At 38.0% G+C, this 19,382-nt stretch overlaps 2 protein-coding genes across 2 annotated transcripts in view; both read right to left on the reverse strand.

Moving 5' to 3' along the window:
• Positions 1 to 272: 272 nt before the first annotated feature.
• cdc16 (cell division cycle 16 homolog (S. cerevisiae)) lies at positions 273 to 11,137 on the reverse strand. Its single transcript, XM_034885617.1, has 18 exons — positions 10,915 to 11,137; positions 10,656 to 10,710; positions 9,889 to 9,986; positions 9,695 to 9,733; positions 9,428 to 9,568; positions 6,915 to 7,074; positions 6,729 to 6,823; positions 6,014 to 6,147; positions 5,574 to 5,653; positions 5,400 to 5,449; positions 5,239 to 5,312; positions 4,991 to 5,116; positions 4,739 to 4,891; positions 4,301 to 4,364; positions 4,124 to 4,185; positions 2,824 to 2,959; positions 1,526 to 1,616; positions 273 to 1,111 (listed from the first exon to the last, which is right to left on the reverse strand). Exons 1-18 carry the CDS (start codon positions 10,960 to 10,962, stop codon positions 858 to 860), a joined length of 1,860 nt encoding a protein of 619 aa, XP_034741508.1. The 5' UTR covers positions 10,963 to 11,137; the 3' UTR covers positions 273 to 857.
• A 276-nt stretch (positions 11,138 to 11,413) lies between these two features.
• si:dkey-83m22.7 (uncharacterized protein CFAP97D1) overlaps positions 11,414 to 19,382 on the reverse strand; it is a 14,409-nt gene continuing 6,440 nt past the window's right edge. The window contains exons 2-7 of the mRNA XM_034884984.1: positions 13,247 to 13,396; positions 12,967 to 13,069; positions 12,673 to 12,753; positions 12,369 to 12,487; positions 12,045 to 12,231; positions 11,414 to 11,875 (exon numbers count right to left, since the gene is read on the reverse strand). Coding sequence (XP_034740875.1) covers positions 11,612 to 11,875; positions 12,045 to 12,231; positions 12,369 to 12,487; positions 12,673 to 12,753; positions 12,967 to 13,069; positions 13,247 to 13,293 — 801 coding nt within the window. The 5' untranslated portion in view covers positions 13,294 to 13,396 and the 3' untranslated portion in view covers positions 11,414 to 11,611. The remainder of the gene's footprint in view (positions 11,876 to 12,044; positions 12,232 to 12,368; positions 12,488 to 12,672; positions 12,754 to 12,966; positions 13,070 to 13,246; positions 13,397 to 19,382) is intronic.

Consider the following 19,382-nt stretch of genomic DNA (forward strand, 5'->3'; position numbering starts at 1 on the left):
TGGTGTACTAGGACATGTTAATATCTAGGCAAGATTTCAATCTCCAAAATGGTTAAATTAAAATCAACCCACCCATTTAGACAGCAGAACTATAATCTACAGTATCTAAATGAGGAGTGTCAGTTCTTTTACTAGCATAACATAACGTAGAAAATAAGTAGCACAGATTAAGGATATCAAGTTTCCACAATTGCCAGGGTTCAATGTGTTCTGTGGGTTTTTACAAATCATTCTTGTCTTTCTGATGAACACAAAACACAGATGTGTTAAACTCTTTTAAGATAAATGCATGGTTTATTGTAGGAATTACCAAGAATTGTTTTCACCAAAAACTGATTGTATTCAGCTGGCTCTTTATTCACTTCAAAATCCACAGGTTAAGCAACACGAAGGGTCCTGCCATAGGCAGCAATAAGTGACTTAAGTCTTTTAGTTGTGATGTGATGTGTGCGGCTGTGTTTGCTCTGTTCAACCAAGTGTCAGAGGGCCACATGTTCCCAGTGTCTTCAGGCTTACTCCAAGCTCCGGTGCTAAACCAAGCACTCAACCCCCAATCCAAGGCACATGTTAAATCCCCTTTTAAAGTGCATTCTTGCAAATTGAATAAGATGTACAGCCGGAGCTGTATACAAATTCAGCCATACGTTTACTCATGTTTATAATGTTCGCAATGGCATGTTCTATGTTTTGCCACTTACAGAAACAACCATATCTAATGCACAAGACGGGGAATCCACAGGAAACCTTTGGTGGAGGACAGGTGCCAAAGTCTTGGTATGATAGTTGTCCTTGGGCTTGGATATGTGTACCAATGACAACCTGTTGCAACGACAGTTTCACCTCCCCACAGGATGACATCACGTGCTCGTGTCTGACAAGGTGTCTAACATCACGTCGCTCTCGTACATGTCACACTCAAGGGTTAAAGAGAGTCGCAAAGGTGTCTCCAACATCATCTTATCCTGATTTGACATTGGTGTTTCCAAGGATGTGATGCTGGTTTCTTCCAATCTTGGGGTAGCTAGCAGCTCCCCAGGCTCCGATGTGTTCAGCATCTTCATCAGTGCCGGAGTGTTCAAGCTGCCTCGCACCTTGTCATTGAGATCTGTGCCTTTGTGGATACAGACGACAACAAAAAATCATTTATAGGCTTAAAATACCCACTGGTGTCTCAGAACAGATATTTGAATATTTGCAAGAAAAATGAAAAACTTGGCTGACCCAAGTTAAAAAAAAGAAAATCGCATTTGTCTGCAGATAAATCTGAGGTACCAGCTGTAAAGTTTTCTGTTTGTGGTATTAACAGCAATGAAAAACAGAATCTCTTTCCAAAGGCAATGTCCCAGTTTCTCTGGATAAACTAATACTACAACAGCTGAATTCTGACTTTGAGATTTTAATGTAATTTTTAACATCAGCCTTAAAAAAGCTAAGGAATGAAATGCTGGGAAAAAAAATATCTTTTGCCACAATGAGTTTCAAAGCTTAAAAACTCCTCTGAAATGGCAGCATAGCTGTATTCTACCTATGTAGGCATCCGTGTCGCCAATGTACATCTCAATACAGTGGCCAAGCATCGTCACAGAGAAAGTGTCGTCCCTTTTCAGTCCAAGTGCCTGTGCAGGAAAATACCAAACCAACTTTAAGCATTTCTCACCAAAGCATAATTGTTGACATAAGTGAAAAGCAATAAAACAATCACAGTGATGGTTATTGTTACCCTGTAGGCGTTTATTCTGCCTTTGGAAACAGTCACATACCACCAAAAACTCTACTATACAATATATTTTTCTATTTAGTGTTTGTTTTTATTTTATTTATCGGCCATCAGAAATGTCTGGTGGCTGTGGGTCAGAGGTAGAGTGGGTCAGCCCTCAACCACAAGATTGGCAGTTCGATCCTATCTTCCCCCCACATGTCAAAGTGTCCTTGAGAAAGACGCTAAACCCCAAGTTGCTTCCCGGATGCTGCATGTGGCTGTCCACTGCACCTAATGCTTAGGATGGGTTACCTGAAGCAATTGAATTTCCGTACATTGTACCCTACGATTGTATGTGATGAATAATAAAAAAGGTTTCCTTCAACTTTGTACAGCTGTTGAAGTTTACTTGCACTTTATTTGTTTGGTTCTAAAGACATAGTTCTTACTAAAAACTTAGAATTACAGTCAATTTCAACACTTAGTTTGTTGTTGGAAAATTTCGAGTGCTTTCAGTAGTACAAAAAATGAAAACAATTGATGGTGCCAACACTGAGTTATCCTCCTGTTAGATTTTGCACCCAACAGGCTTAAAAAGGGCAAGTTTTAAACATGTGTTTAGCCTCTTAACATGTTCAAAATGTCATTAAAAGTGCCTAACCATGTGCAGTTATTCCTTCAGAGTGAACTCATTGAATTAGACTGCAGTAGATGTGACAGAAAGTCCTGTTTCCTGTTACTGAAGAAACAGGAAATAACCAGAGGTATGTGCACTGGCTGAATGAATACAACTTGTATGCCTTTCTGTCACATCTACTGCAGTCACATTCACTGTGTTCACTTAGAAGGAAAAAATGCACATGGGTAGGCACAGTAAAGACATTTCAAGTATGTTTAAAGGCTAAAACCAAATTTAAAACTTGCCCTGTTTGAGCCTGTTGGGTGCAAAATCTAGCAGGAGGATAACTCGATGTAGACAGCACCAATTGTTCTAATTTTTCTCGCTTCTGACAGCACTCAAAATTTACAGACAACAGAGCTACATATCCAAATTGACCGTAATCTCCTTTAAGGTTTTTAAATGATAAATTAAACCCTTATAGACCGGAGAAAGGGAACTATACCGTATGGAAGTAGTCAATAGCACTCTCAAAGTCGCCTATTAGGCTGTGCACGTATCCTATGGCAGAGTAGGTGGAGGCGTGCTGAGGGATTAACACCAGTGCCTGACGGTGGTACTCCAGAGCCTGGTCATACTTCCTACAAAGACAAACCAGGATTCAAAAAGATTTGTTGCCACAGTAAGTTACACTTATAAGGAATTTGCCTTGGTGAATGGTGCATACATAAACAAACATGGATCCAGGATACTATGTATCCTGACAAAGTTCCCTTGGCCTTTGGAATTAAACTCACCCCATATCATCACATACCCTTCACCAGACATAGAGATATGCATGGGGAACTTTCCATAGATCATCTCTAAATGCAAATCAAACCAGCTATTAAGCTAACTGAAATAAAACCATGCCAATAGTATCCTGGATCCATGACATAACTGGCCTTTAAATATAAAAATCTGTCTGCCTCTATGGGAATTTACCATAGGAGTGTGTATACTTATGCCCCGTATTTTAAGGAAGAACATTTAGGATACATTATTCATTCACAAAGAAAATTGGTGTCCTTAAAAGGTTGGATTTTCCTTTTTTTATTTTATTTTTTTTAAATTAAAGCATTCAAATCAATTTCCAAAGATTTTTTTTTAAATCAACTTTAGCATGGGTGTGTAAACTTTCTCAAGCCACTGTATATCTTGATAACCAAGGCCATAGGTCAGTATGCCATCTGCTGACCAGCAACTTAATAGCATTAGCAATTTAAAACTTGTGATTTTGAACCTGCAAAATATAAAAGGTTTTGCTAAATACAGCATTTCTTGTTTCAACTTGTGAAGAAACTCCTGCTGCTATTGCTTTTGCAAAGGTTGGTAGGTACGTGTAGATCTAGTCCCACATTGACCAACAAGGTCAATAGTGCACCAACAACCTACTTTACCTGGATGAAACAGTCCTTCTATATGAAAACTGTCCAAACCTTTCAAAATATGGCACACATTTGGCGAGCACCTTATATCTATTGAGTGGTGGCAATACATAATTTATTAAAGGGTCTTTTCATGAATTCTCAATGAGGGTCCTATCTATGTTGAATGATTGCAACAGAACAAGTGAGCAAATCTCTGAAAATGATTTGTCAGAGGAAGGTCAAAGCAAATAAGATAAGGATTGGAATGAACAAATAAGTGGAGAGTGCATTTTCCAATCTTCTTTAATCATTCACTCGGGATAAATTTAGCATCCCATACTAGTAAAATATGTGCTAACTCAAAGAAGACTATGAAATCCATGATTCTCTACTTACTTCAATTTGCGACACACATGACCCAAGTTGTTTAACAAAGGCTCCCATTTGTCCACAGTGACCTTAAATTTTAAACAGGGAAAAAACAATAAACATACATTACAAAACTCATACAGAGACGTGATCATGTTTTTAAGACGTTCACATTTTTTTTCAATTAAATACTTTTGCAGTTACCTCATTCCCTATGGCTTTGATCTTCTCCATTGCATCAAGAAACAACCTCTCTGCTGTCTTCCAGCTAAAACAGATGGGAAAAACATGCTTCATTATCTGATCTTTTTATATCAATATGTATCACTGTGTGTGTAAAAACATGAGCTGCATCATGAGTTATTTTTTGTATGTACATTTTTTCAGCGCTTTTAAGTGTCAGCACCCAGACTACAGAAACAAATTGCAGATATTTTTGATTTTAATAAGCAAAAATGTAAACTATCCGTGTAAGATTTTTGCTGCCACCCCAATATTTTATTTTTATTCACTTAAGTCTAATCACCTTCAGATCAATGTGAAACTATCTCATAGCAAGATACAATCAAGACCCTTTATCAAACAAGAGGCCGAAGTGTGTGTGTGTGTGTGTGTGTGTGTGTGTGTGTCTGCATGACTCACTCTCCATTTTGAAAGGCAACAACCGCCACCTCGTGTATGACAAATGGGTCCTCTGGAGCAATACTAAGAGCCTGGCTGAAGAAACGTTCTGCCAGCTTGGAGTTGTTGGTCAGACCGTACTCCAGGCCAATATAAAGCATGGGTAAGTGACAGCTAAATGAGAAGCAGCATACATCAAGTATCAACAGAAATAGCAAAATTGCCAATGCAGGTTGACTAGACAGGTATGTATATAGTGTAAAATGTACGTACCCTTTCATCAGCTGGGCAGCAGTGAAATAGGCAGCCATGGCTTGGTCATGCTCACTCTCTACCGCAAAGGAATGGCCATAGGCAATCCATGCAGGACCATATGTCCTCTCCAGCGTGGTTGCTTTGCTACAGGAGACATACAATACCCAATATGTATAAATGCACCAAAATATAAACATATATACCTATAGAAACAACTTGGAATGTGGTCTCAAAAAGTACTTCCTTTTGAGTGTGCAAAAACATACCTAAGGTATCGCCGAGCATGTTCATTTTTGTGGCCAACCATGAGATAGTAGCACCCGACAGCAAACCAGGATACCTGATGAAGGGTTTTATTTGGTTATCAGATACTAAGTAGTATGTAAAATATAAATTAAATGGATGGTGATATAGCTGCAACACTTACTGGGTTGTTGGGATACAAGTCTACAAGTTTGTGTGAGAGGTAAAACAGCTCTGCAGGACAAAAACACAAAAAGCTTGACATTGAGCAAAATAAACTAATTAATTGTTATACTGATGAGTAGGCCAATCAATCAAACTAAACAATGTGTGAATCAATTTTCTGAATATATTTTACCATTTGCTTTTCCAAGTTCCACCAGAGTTCCTATATGGACTGGTAAGCAATTGGCGTGGAATGGGTCTTTAACCATTACCCTGAAATAGAAAAACAGGAGCTGTATTAAGTGGTCCTGCATTTTACATTTATACTGTAGTAACTTGTGTGTAACCCAAATGACATGCATCTGGATTACACATTGTGGTATTGTGTTCAAATGGCATTAATCATTGGCTTTCTTGGTTTGAGGTAATGTGTGGATTTTAGGCAAAGCTGTAAAGTTAGGCAGGCTACACATTGTGTACATAGCTGAATTATCCTCATTGTGTGACTTGACAGAATAGTATGTTGTACGGTCCTCATATTTTCACAGTAGCTCCACATTAATGTAATTATTTTCCATAACAATTCAACACACAAAGATCAACAACATACAAATAAAACCCAAAGACACTTACATTGATGTGAGTTTGTAGCACATCTTGAAATCACAGTTATAATAATGTCTCTCAGCAAGAGACACCACTACATCCAAGTTGTCCTGAAGACCATTGGCCATCTCTGGCACCACCAAATCACTGGGCTTGTTATACTGCAGTAGGGAGAAAGAGTGTGCGTGTGTGTATATATTTATGTATGTGTGTGAAAGGTGGGTGCAGGGTTTAAATGTGAGTTGCAGGGAAAAGAGATTAACCAAGGTAATGAAAACAAAACAAAGAGGGAGAAGGTGAGAAAGGGGTTAGGACAAAAGAATATCCATAATATGCATTTGCATTTTAATGAGTTTTAACTATAATCCCTGAAGCTCGGCAACACTGGAGAGCAACATTTGGTTGTTAGCCCTCTATGAGCTCAAATTAAACAATAAGGCAGGACTGACTCAAAACAAACCACAGGGCCCATGTTCATTGTAATAAGAGAACACATTATTCTGTCCAACAATGTGTCTCAATGATGAGCTCTTAATATTTTTTTTGGAAAACAATGGGACAATATGTCTATGCCACAAAGGAATATATCAGGCTTTGATTATAAAGACAATACCTGTTGATCAGATTAAATCTTTGTTGATTTTGGTCCTCTAAAAGGAATAATTGACAACAAGAACCATTTAGAATATCATCAGCCTTGTGCTTTAATTGATCAACAATAAAAATATTAGCCACCCTTTACCTTCTTTAACTTATTCTCAAATAAGAAGTGCAACAGCTCCTCCTCTTCCTCAGTGCATTGTTGACCCAGAGGAAGTGAGTCAAGGAAGTCTTTTTCTATTGAAAAATAAACAACGCATTTCACATATACTGCCATTTTTCAAAATCCTTAAAAATAGTACACATCCTCGCCACAGATCAGTCTCACCTTCCTGTGCAGTCAACATGTGGTGGGACGTTAAAAGGTCGAAGGCTTCAAAGCAGTACACATCCAGTTTCAAGGCCTCTTTGTAGCTGGAGGTGGCCAGCGGCCTGTTGTCCATGGCATCATAGATCTTACCCCGCAGAAGGCAGATGGAGCTGTTGATCTGAAATATTTCAGAGGGACAAAGTAGAATAGAAAGAGGGCACAGTCTCTAGCAAACGTCTATAATATTACTCATAACTTTATATAGCAGGTTTTCTTTGGTTATCTAACCAAAAGGCGGGCTGCCTTTGTCTTATTGTTTTAACTACCACTGGATTATTATTTGGGTCATTCATGTTATGCAGCAACACTTCTGTCCGCATAAATGACTTCATATGACTGACCCACAGAGGCCTGGATTTATAGTATGATGTCAATGTCTCCTACAGTCTAACTCTTTTAATAAAGCAGCAAGATAAGACAGTTCAGGAAAAAAGTGAGGATCGATCTGCAGCATTTGTCAACAACTGTCATATACTAACATAAAGGATATTTTATGCCAACATAACCTGCCCACTCAAAACCATATCCGCTGCACTCAACTTTTATTACAATGGTTATTCATTAATTTCTACATCTAGGGCAAGACTTTATTTTCAACTGTTTTCAACCACTGAATACATTTATTATACTATCCTAGCCAGTAGTAGGCTTGCACAATATTGGAAAAATCTGCAATATTTTTTTCCCTTGCGATATATGTTGTAATATGAAAAAAGAAAAAGTAATTTTTAAAAGATTACATAAATAGCTCTATTTGGAAATAAATCATTTTCAACTACTGCAGTGATTTTGTAGGGGATTGCATCTACATAGTAGAAAAAAATGAAAAAGGATCTTTTCTAATGTGAACCATTCTTTGTTGAACTTTAATGCTTTACAAACACCAAAGCAAGTAAGATGTGACTAACGTTACTATTCTGAAGTGATTTTGGAGATGGAAATTAGGTAGAAATACGCTGGTTGACTAGCATGACACCCTTGTATTCATATAATAATCAATCCAGGCTAACATGAATGACAGTGACGGCATGTTGTTTTCTCTAAATTTCTGGTTGTTGTTGACTAGCGGGGCCAGCTTGTTAGTTTGATATGTTGATCAGATCTGCATGTCATGCGCACTAGAAACACACTGTGTATCCAAGAACAATTAAATCAGTGTAAATGACGTTAGACGAGACACAGACTTCTGTGGTAGATTAGTGTTACGGAAACGTAACACTAATCTACTACTGATTAGTAGCAGATTGCGGCTCCAAACCGCCAGTTGGGACAGGCGGACCCCTTGTTTCTTTATGCTAACTATATTAGCTTTGGCTTGGCAGGTAGCAGCTTTCTGCTTGTTTCTTTATGCTAACTATATTAGGTTTAGCCTGGCTGGTAGCAGCTTTCTGCGGGGGGAAATGGCCGGGAGACGTTGTAATTATGTTGCATTAATCAGGTGATTCAGTTCATATTTGCAGCAAACATAAAACACAGACTGCTGTAGCTTCACTGACTACCCATCAAAACTATGCGCATCACTGTGTCAGCGGCAGCAGCTGCCTACTGTCTTTTTCTACACACGGGGAGCCTCACTTCCCGTAACAATAAACCCTGTCGGACTAACTTCACATACACACATTGCCCATGTGGCTACCTGTCTAAAAGGGGAAGGGTTGAATGGTAAAAATCATGTAAAAGAGAACGGTGAAAGTTTACTTTTCTATCAAGCTGCAAAAAACGAGCGTCAACATTGCAACGTCCTGCAATGTGACTATCGCGCATGCGCACATCGCAATGTTGATGCTAAAACACAATAGACACAATAAAACAATACTGCCCTAGCCAGTAGTGCAAAGCTATTTTGAGAAGATGAACTCCATACCATTAAGTCAGATCATCATATCTGCTGGACAGTATTTTTATATCATAAACAATGTTTACACAAACACAATTATCTCTATTGCTTGTGACAAGATATCTAAATGTTGGTTTACATGATTCAATAAAAAAAAAAAGTAGAATTATGTTTTTCTACATGAATGTAAAACTATTTTGTGGACAGCTTTTTTAAACCAATAAAAAACAATCATTGCTAATACTGGTTTCTAAATTATTGAAAATAAAGGAATTATAGAGACGGCATATGAGGCACCACATTTGAGGATTCTGGGAACCATATACATCCCCTAAAATATGGGTTACAATTAGTAGACATAGATCATTTTTGCCAACAATGTCAATGAAACTTGGTGGTAGTTTGTGGTTGAAGTGTTTGTGAAACTGGACATGGCTGAAAAGTCAAAATACTAAAAGAAAATGCATTGGTAAAGCTACATATCTGCAGTAACAGCAATAAACAAAATGAACAAACAAAAAAGACATGTGCTGATGAACAGACCGATGCTTAGTGATAAGATTACATCAGATTGTCTAAAAACTATAATCTCAAGGAAGCGCTCAAATCACAAACAGTGGCAGCCCAGACTTACAGAAGCAGGGGACATGTCCCAATCCTTGGATGACTCTGGAGTCCCGTTGTCTTCTTTCCCACTCCTGTTCAGCAGCTTCTTACTTGCCGGCTCTTCTCCATCCAGGATATCCAAGGCCTGCTGGAATTCTTTGGCAGCATACTAGAAAAAAACAGTCAGATAGATCTAAAGCATGGACAATACCTGGTAGGTTTCTCTAAATTATTTTCTATAACATGTGCAAAAGAGGGTTTAAAACTGATACAAACATATTTTCCAGTTACTTACATGGCACCTAGCAGCAAGATACTGACAAGCTCCATATAACTGCATGAGAGAAGACAAATATGGCAATTGGTTTATTTTAAATATAAATTTCTTTCAAAAATTGATAAGTATTTTAAAACTCATTAATCACTTCACTTCACTTCCCATCACATCGCTTTGCACTTTTCGCCAAATCACACATAACCTGCGATTACCTTGTCAAGTTTTCGTGAACGGAGGGCATGGGAGGCTCTATGGTACTGTGAAGTCAAGTAAAGGCACTGAGCTAGCCAGTATATATCCTGGGGTTCCTCTGCATGCCAAACAAAAAGGTAAAGTCATCAACTTCTGACGTTAGTCATATTTTCTTTCCTACAAACTTTATTGTGTAAATGCACTTTTACTGTACAAAAATACAAAAAATATACAAACATATAAATTATAAAACTGTTTCGTATCACATTTATTAAAGATAAGACCGTCCTGGCTTCACTTTTGTTCTTAACAAGGACCCACATTTTAATATTATCAGGATATAATCTAAATGTATTACAGTGACATATCAAGAAATGGGTATATGAACACATTTCCTATTCAATTCGAACACCAGACTAGACTGAGAATTAACACAAAAAAGAATACATGTATAGTAGCTTCTTCAATTTTACAAAATTTGCATTTGTTATGTACACTTATGGAAACCTAACCTAAAGCATAACAATTGTGCACAAGACAAAGTTATCTGTCAGCTTACAGCACAACTTCGCAACTGTTGGCAAGCTACTGTATTATATGCCATCGAAGTTACGTTCTTTTCGGCTGGGATTGCGAAGAAATTTTACGGACAATGATAAAATTATCTTCCTAAAAAACGCCAGTCCAGCTAACATTGGCTTTGTAACTTTAGGTGACCGATTGGTAAGGTTAGATTAAGTCCGCTAACATGCAGGGTAGTTACACAGCCCTAACGGCACTCACTCACCGTGAGACAGGGACGCTATCTTGTCGGCCCAAAACAGAGCACTTTGATACTGTTGCTGTAAACAAACACACAAAGATAGAGTCACTCAAATATATATTCATTGTCGTAGGTGGCTGGCTGCCCGGCTGTGTAATAACCTTAAATTAGCCAGGCAGTGAAGCTAGGAAGGTTTGTTACCATTGCACCAGGTTTGCTCTCAAGCTAGCCTTAGCTAACGTTGGTAACAAAGTCAGAAATTAATCGTAAATCTTAACGTTACCTGGTCAATGTACTGCCGTACTCGCTTTCGAAGCCTGTCAAGATTCATTTTGTTTTCCTTGCTTTAAAATATCGTTCTATCAAAAGTGTGTCATTCTTAAACACGGAAAAAAGCAATGTATCAAACTATGCTCACAAAAATACGTGCTAGCTAGCTAGCTGCGTAAAATCAAATCCGCGGCTTCTTTCTGCAACGAGTGTCCTGCAAAATGTGCCGTAAGGAAACTAATAGTAGATTGACAGTTCCACATTACCTCGTCTTTCACTTTTGTATCGCTGTAAAATAATTGCCATGTAGAACATCAAGATACAAACATTTATTTTATTCCCAAAAAAAAGTTCATCATTCTGTTTGTGAATATTCCCTAAACCAGAAAAGTATAGGCCTAGTGTCCATGAATTTATCTTGGTACATAGCCTATAAAAAATACTTCTCCTGCTCTCTGTTAGAGTACCATACAGTATCTATCTACTAATTTGTCAGTAGATAAGACTTTTTGTTTTAAACAGCTTATAGTGAAACTATCATAGTCTCTTTAATGTGCAGATAAATGGGTTCACCAAAAGAGGAGTTTTATTCCTCTGTAGGACTTAAGGTCTCCTGCTCTGGTTTTTACTGTAAGGTGTGAGCAGTACTGGACATATCCATCAGGAGAGGAAAATGTTTCAGCAGTGTGATGGGGTTTGTCTGCTGGAAGTTAAAGGCTGTCAGAAGAACCAGGATTCTCAAGTGCATCTGGTGAGATGGATTCCTCAGGTGCCTTTGGCTCAGGGTATGCCGCCGTGTCCTGCTGTTTCTCTGTTCCTGTACTTCCTTTCTTGCTGGTTTCTTTACTGTTTTCATTTTCTTCAGACTCTTTGTCATTGTACTTGTCGCCTGCACGGCTGTGTGTGGTAGCATCAGCGCTCATCTTTTGTTCTTTATCTCTATCATTGTGCTTCTTAATGGAGTTATCTTGTTCCTGGTTTTGGTATGTAAAATCAAATAGTCAGTGTGTTATGCAATAAAGATCATTTGGTACAGTTTTGAAAGGTCAAAAGTTACAGGTTGCGCTTCTTAAATGAATGCTACTCGAGCTTAAAAAAAAAGAGATATGCTTCAAGTTTAATGCTCTATGAATGCTTTTTAACCTTTTGCTCATTTGTCCTTCCTCGTGGGTAACGTGCAATGCTGTCCATCACCTTGAGGGTTTTGAGCCAGTCCTCATTCCAGCTCTTTAGATTATAGTGAGACCTGCACTCGCTCAGACGGGACAGGATCATTTGATTCTCCTTGGTAATACGGAGCAACTCCAGCTGTTGCTTCTCCTTACCAAGGCTGCAATTAAGATTAAACACAGGCTACAACTGGGTTTTTAGTTTCCAGGGCCACCTTATATCTTGGCAATACAAGTTGTTGCACAACTTAACTAAGTACTTCTACACTGAAAGTTCCGCCACACAACCCCAATTTACCTTTTTCTGTCATAATAATTCTTGTTGTCAATTCCTCCAGTGGTCCTCATGATGTGTGATATTTTCTCCATAAGCATGTTGTTTTCCCTCTCAATCTTCATTGTCCATTCCTCTTCAAGCTTAATGCAATAACATGGATCAGGAATATACACACAGTATTTGGATTTATTGAATTGAGGTTAAATAACATTCTTAGATTTACTGGGTTATTAATTTGTCATAGTTATATGAGTTATATAAGTCTGCTGCCACCCTGTGGACATGATGTGAGTTGACTTGAAAACATGAGAGGTAAATCAGCAACCTTTTGTTTCTTCAGCTTGACTGCAAGGTGAACATAGGTCTTTGGTGGAGTGGTGTTTATTGTTGGTTTAGCTGACTTCACCTTGGGAGAAAACAACAACATACAGCTTGGTGTAAAGCACTAAATGATGCTGAATAATTCAAACACATAATCTGGTTGAAAAAAGGGTTACTATAATGGTTTGTGACTTGAATAAAAGCTTGAGGTCAAGCTTAGAACATTCAAATATGGGATGACTCAGCAATAGCGAGTTGTCAAGTCACTTCACCAACCAAACTACATGTTTATCCTCACCTTTCCCCTATGTAAATCATATGAAGTCTTGTCCCATTTCTGCTGCAGATATTTGTTTCCAGTGGGAAGCAGGGGTTGATATGCCAGATGTGCCATCATGGTCCTGTCAAGACAAAACATTAAACAAAAAGTGCAAACCAATTCCCAAACCTGCACCAGAAAGAGAAACACACATTTTAATGATTAGGATTTTAGCATTAATGCTGTGGTCCAGAATTAATCACATAAAAGTGTGAACAGTATGTTACCTAACCCAGTCCGTCAGGTCTCTCTGACTCACCTCCCAATCCGTGGCTGCCCTGGTGTCTCAATATCACAACGCTTCATCTGCCCATAAGAGTGTGTTCACACTGTGCAGCGTCCAGGTTGACTGGAGCTCTGAAACTGTAGTCTGTTTTCTGCCAGTCATACATGGTTGCCATGACAGCAGCTGGAGAGAGCGGAGATGAATGAACGGTTTCAAATGATGTGCTTGTTTGGCAAGTTCCACACAGAGAAAAATATACAGGCATAGAGATAGGCTAATTAGTGAGGAGACTGGACAGAGTGACTGTAAAATGAGCTGCTGTGTGAAGACACCGTTTAACACATTTCAAAGCTGAAAATGAACTGGAACTCAAACGGAATTTTCAAAATCTGCTCAGGTTATCTCAGACTGTTCATGCTTGCCAAGATGTAAATGTAAAAATGTGACTCAAATTTCTGAACACTGATCATACTTTCCATTAGAGTCAAAGTTCAACGGACCTGTTAAACATGTTGATCGTGAAATTATTAAATCAAATGTAGAATTATAACATTTATTGAAAACAATTGACAGGATTAAATTAATGAGGTCAAGGGCATGCAGGCCACTACATTTGTCTTTTTGCTGCATGTTGACAATTGCAGCCTTGGTAACAGTTACTTAGAAACTTAAACACACTCAGTGCAGAAACAGTTTATACAAAAGACACCCACAGAAAATCTGCTGTCATAAAGCACACTGTTGGTTACTGCCCGACCATAACAAGAGAAATTAAGCTGATGTAAATTTAGTTGAATCCAATCCATAACACTGTATATTATGCAGTGGTATCATGTTACATTATGTTATCATGTAAAGTACTAAATATATGTTTAAGACAGTACAACATGCTGGTGGATATCATCAAATATTTGTTGAATGAATGGCATTGAGGTGATATGACTTCATGAATGAACAGTTATATTCCAACACTGCCCCCTATTGATGAGAGCTGGCCACAACAACCTTTGGTGCAACTGAGATAACAATTGTTAATAATTCCAATCCCACGTCAGAATGAACAAACACTCATGAAACTGTAAAACATCATTAAGTCCCCTCCTTTTTATGCACCATAATGAACATTTAATGATTAGTGTAACAAGAAGCATTAACAGTGCATCCCACTATCAGTACACAGACAACATGCTAGCAAATAATTGTACATGTTTACTTTTATGAGTATATTACAGAATTATACAGTTGTGTATAATTGTAGGAGTTGTTGTAAAACTACCATGACAAAGGGTGATATTTCATGTCTGACATCTCCCCACAGATGCCCTCACAAGCCAATTAATTGTTCCCCTCAGCGCGGTCACATCTCAGTGCATAGGGAGAGTCCTCATGAATGAATTATAGGCAATACATGTTTCCAGTCCAATTTGTTACTTTGTTGTATAAGAAGAGAGAAATTTTGTTGGGTCTATCTTTATTTGCAATTCCTTTTTCTATCAAATTTTTAAAAATTTGAAATGTCCTCGTTAATGTGTGTAGCTGAGCCTCAAGTGGGGGATACAGCAACTATAACTGTACTTTAACTGTTGCAAAAATCGATGCAGTGATTTTGTATGCTTCTATTATGTTTCATAACAAGCATGACAAGGCTATCTTGTAACCTTACCGCGTAAAAACTACTGACTTTATGTTAAGTTGTTTTTTCACAGATAATCACAGTAGATGTGTTGTGATTAGCATTGTTTGACAGTGATCAGCAGAAGTAAAGCTTTCATCTTGGGAAATGCATCTCTTTCAGTAGACTCAAATGGATTACAAATATAAAACCTCAAAATAATTCACCCCCCCATTCAAGGCAGCTCTGGCAGTTAGTCAGTGTTGACAGGTCTGCAGCTACTTAGCACATCTGGACACTCCCTATTTCAACAATTCTTGGTGAAACTCTTCTGCAAAGCTCTGTCAGGTTAAATGGGTGTACTGGGAGGGAACGGCAATTTTCTACCATATATTCTAGACTAGACTCCTGAACTAATTTGTTGCTTTTCTTTCAGTTGAAGGTTGTTGTCTTTGCTGGAAAATAAAAATTATCCCAAGTTACATTTCTCCTATAGACTGCAGACTTTAATTGACCTTTTACCAATACAACCAGCCCACACAGCAAGCTGCTGCCACCACCAACCTTTAGGGGGTGAAAAGAGTGATTTCTTTGCTGGTGTGCAGGGCTTGGCTTACACCAAACAACAAATTTGAATATGACCAAAGAGTTAAGCTTTGGTCTCATAAGACCATAAAACCTTTCAGAGTATCCCATATGCATTCTGGCAAACACTAACCCAAATCTCCAAATTTTAGCTATGCATGCTTAAGCTTGCAGGGCGCTTGAGCCTAACCCAGCACAAGGATACAACCATTTACACTAACATTTTCAGCTTTAGGAAATAGAGTCTCTTCTGTGGTTCAAATGCCTTTCGGTAGCAACTGGTGCACCCAGAGGAAACCCACACAGGGAAAGGGAGAATACGCAAAGACAGAAAAGCAACTGGTTTTGAGCATAGGCTGCTCTCGACAGATTCACAGGCACAACAGTTTTTTTAAGGATTGACCTTACTTGACTTTGGGGTATATTCAGCTCAGAAAGGTTTCTGTATCCTTTACTTGGTGCGAATTTGTCAGAATGTTCTTTTGTATTTAAAAAGTACTTAAGCCATGAAATTGACTACTAATGTAAATTAGTTGGACCTTCCTTATACAACCAAACCCCCTTTTCTACACCTTGAGTAGTGTCGTTTTAAAGGGGCATGCAATTAAGTGTGTTTTATACCCAAGTAAAAGTTTTTTTTTTATTGATAACTGTCAATCTCAATTATTTCTATTGTGTGGTAACAAAGAAAACAAAAAGTCAAACACTTTTTGCAGGCTCTATATGTATCATCAATTAAGAAGGGAGCTAATGATGTATTAAAGATACTGAAGATTGTTTTTATGTTCTAAATGGCAGGGGATGCTACCAGTTCCGGGGTAGTCTCACTTGTGCACCGGTGGATCTTCCATTGCACCATTTTGGGAATATAACAGTCTCTTTGGGACAGGAAAAGTACAGAGAGACCTGCCACACACATATCAACATAACAGAAACACTGTGTGTGTGTGTGTGTGTTTGTGTTTGTATAATGTTTTTAAGATGAAGCAATACTTTAACCTTAAAGCGTATATGAACATATGTAATGGAAAGGATGTATTGTAATGTATAAACTGTATAGTACAACAATCACAGAAAGAAGGGGAAATACAAACTGTGGCTATTGCAAGGGTAAAAGCATTTTAGAAGTGGTAAAGTATTGCTAAAGTTAATTTTGTTACATTGTACTCATGTTATTCCAACATCCATGGTGTATTTTCCATGGTGTTTCATTATGTTATGTACGGTTAGTATAGTAGGAAGAACACAAAAATAGCATACTGTTTTGATGAGGAATCCAATCCAATAATTAAAAGAAATTTCAATTCATTTATATATTTGTTGCTGTGTCTTTGCAATATGTTTAACAGCACAGAAACACGGTCAAGATCATATTCTTCGAGTCTATGCCTTTGCCCAGAACCGCATTGAGATCAACAGGTGGAGTTTGTGTATCTCCCAATGGTCATGATTACGTTTTTTTTTTCTGTGTGATCTGTGTGATGGAAAGTGACTAAGGTAACAGGTCCCATGAGAAGAGCCTGTTTAGAGGTGGCAGCATCACACTGGCTCTAATCCTTGTTAGGGTTACTGAACAGACACATGCAATCGAGACGTTCTGTTAGTAAGAAGACTCATTATTTTGTCGGATATGGTCCTTTAAAAAGGTCCCACCAGAAATATGCCAAAATATTGTTCAGTTGGAACAATTAGGCCTTTACTTTATCTGCCTATTTATACAGTTAGTTGGGCCAAAAGCAACACTTTATTCATACATTGCAGATCAACAAGCTTCAAAAGTGATGCGCTGTGAATGGGCTTCTCTACCCTTAAAAGCTCTCTTCTCCACACTGAGTGATCATCTTTCAGCTTGGCATTGATGAAGCAACAAACATTGTCTTGACCTTTTTAAAAATAGAAACAGAAATTAGAGCCATCTCTGGGCAAAGCACATACTTCTTTTGGAATTGGCCCTGTTCTGCCAATACTTTATCTAGTAAGTATGACAGAGTACGCTGTACGTAATCTTTAATTGTATCAGAAAATGCAGAAAACACACTATCAACATTACATGTTTTGGACTATTACATGGGAGTGTTATCAGCCCCTCTTTTTCAATCACCTGCGTTTTTCTTTGTGCAAAAACCTAACCCAAACTTATACAGCTCCCCCGGTTAACAGCAACAAAACCTTAATGCTTAGAAAATATGAAAACCCTTCACACTTGATTTATGGATCATAGTTTTAAAGTCAACACAATTTTCAGCTAATGGATGGTGGAATAGGTAACAACACTGAGGTATACGCTCAGCCCTGCTACTCCTTTATCGCTGCTGAGCTACAGAGGAATGGATGCTATGACTCGGAAATAGGCTTTATCCCTCTAAAAGTGGCTCTTTTGATGACAGTTTGGCGCACCCATGCTGCACTTCCTCCTGAATGCAGGATGTTTGCCCCATTTTAATACTCAAACTCATACAGGCCTATATCCCAGATAGATATGTCCTATGAAAGGGTATAAATAATGAAAGAGGCAGTCTTTGTAAGTTAAATAAGACCCACAGTGCTGTTACATAACAGTGGAATGAGTTATGAGGATAACAATTTAGTTAGAAAGAGGCCGAGTACAGTAACATGCTGGACTAATACACTAACTACTGCAGTAGGCCAACACAAACACAGATTTATGCTTAGATTTGTGGTCTTATATGTAACCTTGGTTTTGTTCACAAATATAAAAAATGTCAGCTGTTTCACTTGGCAACTTCACCTATTCTGAACATCTCAGCGTCCTGGTTACTGGCATGGTCCCTCGTCCTTGTATCTTGGTTTAAAACCTCCAAAAAACAAACTCCTCACAATTATCATACACTGTATCTGACAAAATAATTCTTCTTGTTTGGTAGTGAGGGCATTTAGTTTTGTGCATTTTCCCACACTTTCTCTAAAAGATTTTGTAAACAATACAAAAAAAACAACGTATTTTGTTCAGTGTGATGGCGAACTACGTCTGAAGTCATATGCTTTAACCGTCTTTTTTAAATCTATGCAGCTTTGAAGCCAATCATTCTGTATTTACGCTCTAATGTTTCACACATTCTTTACATGACCGGCTCACATTTTCCAAAACATACCATGATGGACTTTTTAATGTGTAAAAATGTACTTGATTTACTTGAAACTAGAGACTTGAAACTTACTTGAGCTATGTTTTTTACGGTATATATGGTCAGTGCATATGTCAGATTGTTACATGTTGAATATGCGAACTAATTTCAAGTCTACTGCTGAATAAAAATAAACTCATTTAGACATTTGTGTCTATCTGATGAGATTAATACACCTACATGATTAATAAAGGCAGCATGATAAAAAAATATATTTAGAATAACATTATCCATCGACGTATACTACTGACCACAGCATGCACAAAATTAAGCAGTTTGAAACATAAGAGTTAAAAATAAGCCTGCTGAGGCATCATGTCATCTGCCAAATTTCTGTTTAAATATTACTTCATAGTTTGCCAGTTTCACTGTTTCCAGGCTGCCTCAACCTGGCTGGTCAAGAAGTGCAATAGACTGCAGCCTCTAGCATGGAGTAAACTAGTTCATGAGGAAACATCTTCCTCATATCTAAAGCTCAAAATAAGATGATGGTACCACATTTATTGTTCACCTACTTGTTGCATTTTATTCTGGTACAAGTTGTACAAGATAATCTTTTATCCTAATAGTTACAGTGACTTTGGGTGTCTGTACAAGATGTACAGGATACAGATTGTGTATAGAACAGAACACATAGGTTTACTACAGTGCAGATCAGTCGCTAAAGTGTGGGGGGGAGAAATGAAATATTGATTATCTTGTTGGCACTGCACGACCCAATCAATTGCAAGACCGCACATGGCTGTATGTTTGGGTTAACTACGGCTTCATTAGCTATGACAATGTAACTGCACTATGCTATTATTAACTATACTAATATATATAT

Source organism: Etheostoma cragini, chromosome 11, assembly GCF_013103735.1.
Source record: "Etheostoma cragini isolate CJK2018 chromosome 11, CSU_Ecrag_1.0, whole genome shotgun sequence".
Lineage (NCBI taxonomy): Eukaryota > Metazoa > Chordata > Actinopteri > Perciformes > Percidae > Etheostoma > Etheostoma cragini.

Bases quoted from the DNA above. Each gene is read 5' to 3' on its own strand.
- cdc16 (XM_034885617.1), bottom strand. From the start codon at position 10,962: ATGAATCTTGACAGGCTTCGAAAGCGAGTACGGCAGTACATTGACCAG. The intron at 7,075-9,427 runs GTAAGTCTGGGC...GAAATATTTCAG, and splicing joins GGGACATGTCCCCTGCTTCT to ATCAACAGCTCCATCTGCCT. The intron at 1,617-2,823 runs GTATAGTTCCCT...TTTCCTGCACAG, and splicing joins CTATTGACTACTTCCATACG to GCACTTGGACTGAAAAGGGA.